This window comes from Trypanosoma theileri (assembly GCF_002087225.1).
Source record: "Trypanosoma theileri isolate Edinburgh chromosome Unknown TM35_Tth_44_V1, whole genome shotgun sequence".
Taxonomy (NCBI): Eukaryota; Euglenozoa; class Kinetoplastea; order Trypanosomatida; family Trypanosomatidae; genus Trypanosoma; species Trypanosoma theileri.
Window position 1 is genome coordinate 146,862 of NW_021639886.1, and position 5,000 is coordinate 151,861.

At 42.1% G+C, this 5,000-nt stretch overlaps 2 protein-coding genes across 2 annotated transcripts; both read left to right on the forward strand.

The window, feature by feature from the left end:
- Positions 1–424: 424 nt before the first annotated feature.
- Positions 425–1,189, forward strand: TM35_000441560 (uncharacterized protein; the record flags this gene model as incomplete). Its single annotated transcript, XM_029030165.1, has 1 exon — positions 425–1,189. One exon carries the CDS (start codon positions 425–427, stop codon positions 1,187–1,189), a length of 765 nt encoding a protein of 254 aa, XP_028878566.1.
- A 2,282-nt stretch (positions 1,190–3,471) lies between these two features.
- On the forward strand, positions 3,472–4,998 carry TM35_000441570 (kinetoplast-associated protein; the record flags this gene model as incomplete). Its single annotated transcript, XM_029030166.1, has 1 exon — positions 3,472–4,998. A coding segment is annotated over one exon (1,527 nt), but the record flags the coding sequence as incomplete, so codon positions are not given.
- Positions 4,999–5,000: the final 2 nt, after the last annotated feature.

Below are 5,000 nucleotides of genomic sequence, written 5' to 3' on the forward strand. Positions count from 1 at the left end.
CTTTTGTAATGAATTATATACATTCTTTGACTTCCGACAGAGTGAGAGGCTGGATTATTTTATATTGCGAATAACGGAAGTGATAAGTAAAAAACAGTTTTTTTATATATATGTATATGGGTTTCAGCCTTTTATATAATGCTTTTCGTTTTTGGTATATGAGTTTTCGTTTTCGGTAAGGAGTTTTTTTTTCTTTTGGGGGGAATCATGCTTGATGAATAATGATGTTTTGTTTGGACAGTTGTTGGTTGTGTGTTATCCCTGATGACCCATTGGACCTGTAGTGGGTATACCTCTCTCTACATGCACATGTACACATACACACAGTCTCTATTTCTCTCTCTTTTTCTCTCTCATATATATATGTGCACATACAATCATTAGGATACATTGTATACATACATTACCTTTGGTGTTGCCTGTGATGACGGAGCCGGCGGCTGGGCACGAGGAGTGGCCGGACTACGAGGGGCCGGAGGGGGCGCGGCTTCGGGCGGAGGCGTCGGCCCTCGGCGCACGGCGGTCGGCGCTCTTTGACGAGGCGACGGCGAAGCGCAACGCCGGTGACGTGGCGGCCGCCAACGCGTTGGTGCGAGAGGCGCAGGAGGCGGGACGCGAGATGGAGGCCCGCAACGCCGCCGCCGCGGAGGCGATCGCGCGGTACAACAACGAGGCGAAGGGGAAAGGCGACGACTTCCTCGACCTCCACGGGCTGCGGGAGGCGGAGGCCGTCGCCCTCCTCCGCCAGCGCCTCGCCCGCCTCCGCGCAAAGCCGGCGGGGACCGTCACGGCGCTGGAGCTCATCCCGGGCGCAGGACACCACTCCGCGCCGGGAAAGCAGAAACTGATGGCCGCCGCACAGGCAGTGCTGAAGGAGGAGCAGCTCAGCTACAAGGAACTCACCGTGGGCTCCATGATGGTGGAGGTGGTGGGAACAGGTGAGGCGGCAAAGGCAGCGCCAGTGGAAGAAGCAAAGAAACCAGAGGCAGCGGAAGAGAGGGTTAAACCGGCTGCAGAAGCAGCGCCAAAGAAAGACGTCAAGAAGCCAGAGGCAGCGGCAGACGCTGTTAAACCAGCAGCTGAAGCGGGGCCAAAGGAACGAACAAAGAAGTCAGAAGCTGATGCTTCTAAAGAGAAGAAGAAGAAAGAGAAGAAAAGCAAAATTTGCAAGTGTTGTTCGATTATGTAGTCCTTGCATCGGGTACTTCATTATTTTTTATATTGTCCCTCTAAAATTTTTCTTATTTACTTTGGAATGGTGATGTGTCTCGCCTTAGGACAGACTGCTCAAAATATGCATGTCCATATATCTCTATCATTCTTCTGGCTATAAATTGGGTAATTGATATGCCAGACATATTTTATATGATGTCCACGACTCTAGGAAGTAGGGGGTTGTTGCCAATCTCTTTATCCGTGGAGTGGGCTGTTTTGAATATATATATATATATATATATATATATATATATCGCATTTATATTGATGCTGCTCTTTATTTGAGCTCATAGTAGTGTTTATATTGATTGACGTGCTCTTGCGGCGTAATTGTTGTTTTGTAATTTCTTTCTTTGACGAAGGATATTGACTAATTTATCAGTCTTAGAATGGGATATTGCGTTCATATTGTTTTTTGTTATGTTTGTATTGGTTGGACAGAACCTTTGCCGTATATGTTGTTTTTCCATTACTCTTGCATTGGTTACCTTTGTTTTCTCACATTTGTTTTTATTTCCCCTTTATTCATTTTTCTTGGCTCTCACACTCCGATGTAGTGAAGGTTATTCCTGGTAGAGTTTTCTCTGTTACGGCCCTTTTTATTGCTATTCTGAGTTTAAATATGAATCATATTGAACTCCAATGAAGTTCATGGAAATCTGAGAAGCCCATAATGAGAGCCTTGTTGTGAAGAGGTTTAAAACATATACATATATTTTCTGGCCATCGTGTTATCCACAATACTAATATAGCAACTCATGTACGATTATGAGTGGATAAAACACATATATGTTCCGTTCATGAACTCCCCATTTATTTATAATGAAAGTCATGCTTGGACGCATCCACATGACTACACTTTTCGTGAAGTTTGTTTATATAATGTAGTGTAAAGGGAGTTTGGGTGTCTTTTCGCTGAATCGTTTTTTTTTTTTTTTTTTCTTCCTCTGGCGACCCATGATATGAGATTTCCCACGTGGAAAAGGTGGGGAGAGAAAGTTGTTCTTTTTTCTATTTTTGCAAAGAATAAAAGCTAATGATTACTTCAAAATAAATGACAAGATATTTGGTGTAAGAGGAAAAAAAAAACAAGCTTATGTTTGCACAGAAATAAGCATAAATGCAAGGAAACATATGTATGGAGTCCAGAAGGTTATATTACAAGAGGTCAGTACTACAGTTGTTGTGCTCTCGGTTGTATACTAATATTTTTTATGCTGATGTAATGATGATTTTCATTTTTTTTTTTTTTTAATCTTTTGTTTCTCGTTGGTTTGAGCATGACTCGGATATAGTTAAACTTCTGGTGATTGATGATGTTCTTCCCAATAGAAGAAGAAATACCTCTTTAAAATACAGTGTATATGTCATTTGTTTATATTATTTCTTTATTTTTTTTTTCTTGTACTTCTCACTTTCTTTAAAAAAAAAAAAAAAAGAAAACACTATTTAGTCTCATGGCAGCAAATGTTTATCTAGATGATACATTGGTGGAAATGGACGGTGCGGTGCAGCACCTTCTCTACATTGACGAGGACAGTGGCAAGTGTCACGTGGCATTCGTGACAGCACCAAAAACTTCTAATGAAGAAGAACAGCAGCAGGCAATAATTAGTGGGATAGAGGCTATTGACGCTGATGCTGATGCTGATGCGCTAGAATTTTTTAGCGATTAAAATCCAGGGAAGTTATTGAGATTAGACAATATTAACACCTGATGTGTTTGATAAGTGCTGATTGTACCCTATTTGGGGGTGGGGTGGTGTAAATATGGGTAATGGTCAAATATAACTTCTTGAGATGTTTTGTTAATAATGTGAATTATTTAGTTATCTCTTCCTTTTGCTGTGCCAAGGACTCCCTAGCTCCAGGAACGATAAAAGATAGAGAACAAGTCGCTAAATTGTGGTGACAGCGATATCACTTAAAAATACATTACTAGCATGCCATTAATAATTGAAAGACGACTACTGTGTGATTTTGATTCTCTTTTTTAGAGGACAAAGTAAAGTAATCGACGTTGCTCAATCTATTCGTTATTTACGTTGATGAAAAGATTAAAAGTCATTATGAATTATACAGAATAGAAAGAGCATTTTTTTTTTTTTTAGTGGTTTTTCTTCTGCTGCTTTTCTTGCTTCTGTGACATTGCTGATTCTGCTGGCCTCTCTTTTTTTTTTTCTCTCTTTCATTTCTTCCATATTTTACACATTTGCCTATGCAACTAGATAAGATACGACTTTACAAGAGTGAGAAATGCCCCCACGGCGCCATCGTCGCCATGCCAGTGCCGGCGTAGCAGAAGCAATGCCAAAAGCCAAAACACAGGAACAACAACAACAACAACAGCCAGAAGAAACTCCCAAAGTGGAAATGCAAGATGTGAAAACTGCAGAGATCGTCGCCCCAAAGGTGGTGCCGGTAGAACCTATTCCTCCCCCTCCTCCTCAGGTTGCTGCTGATGCTAATACTCCTGCAAACACAACAGTACTACAAGAAAACAGCACCGCAGAGATGCAGATGTCGGCTGTACCAACCTCTACAGTGCAGACAGAGACGACGCGATCGGTAGTCACAAAGTTGGCGAAGAAACGAAAGCCCAAATTGTCGTTTTTATTCGAAGAAGAAGGGCAAGATGTCGATGACGCGAAACGGAAACCAAAACTTGCATTTCTTTTTGATGAAGATGCTTCCCGTGATAAGGATCTGGAGAAGGAACCGCCGCAGCATGTACAGAATAGTGTGTCAAACATAGAGAAAGTCATAGAAGAAGTAAATAAATCTAGCATAGAAAATAAAGCAGAAGAAGTTGATACAACTAGTGAGAAACCGGTTGTTAAGGTGGAGTCGTCTCGCCCCATACGTCGTGCCATGGAATACTCCAAGAGAGCCAAGCAACGACATAAAGAGCAGAAAATTATCGATAATCAGGATGATAATACAGAAGCTAATAAGGTGACGAACGAAAGTAATATAGATGAGAATGTGTTGTTAAATTCAACTAACACAACGACACAACTAAAGGATAACCAAGAAGATAATCAGCACATAATAGAAAGGGAAAAGGTGGCATTATCTTCTCCATCAGTCATTGACCCCGTAGAATCTAAAGAGAACCAAAGGAAACTACATGATACCAAGATGCAGATTTCTAATGAGGTTCCCAATAAAAATGGAGCAAGACATGTGAATGTCATGATAACAAAACCTCTGAAGCGCAATCGTCATTTCCACACCATAGAGAAAGAAGTAACGAAAGATGTACTGAGCAGTTCCAAACCCGTCAGTGAAGGGGAACTGGGAGTATCAACTGATTCTGACATAAACTCAGTAACTGAGCAAACAGCACCGGTGAAAGACAACATCGACCAACCCCAGTTATCTCATTCCTCTAGTGAAACCAAACTTGAGAACGGGAACACAATGACAAGGAAAATGAGCAAACTATCTAAACTAGCTAAGAGAAAAAAAATCAAAAGACATTTAGGAGTAGAGAAATTGCTGAATGAAGAAAGCGAAAGCAACACCATGAAAGCTGAAGAGGAAGCAACTCGGAAGAGGGCGGAAGAGGAAGCTGCCCGTAAGAAAGCTGAAGAGGAAGCTGCTCGTAAGAAGGCTGAAGAAGAGTCGGCTCGTAAGAAGGCTGAGGAGGAAGCTGCTCGTAAGAAGGCTGAAGAGGAAGCAGCCCGAAAGAAGGCTGAGGAGGAAGCGGCTCGGAAGAAGGCTGAAGAGGAAGCGGCCCGAAAGAAGGCTGAAGAGGAAGCGGCCCGAAAGAAGGCTGAAGA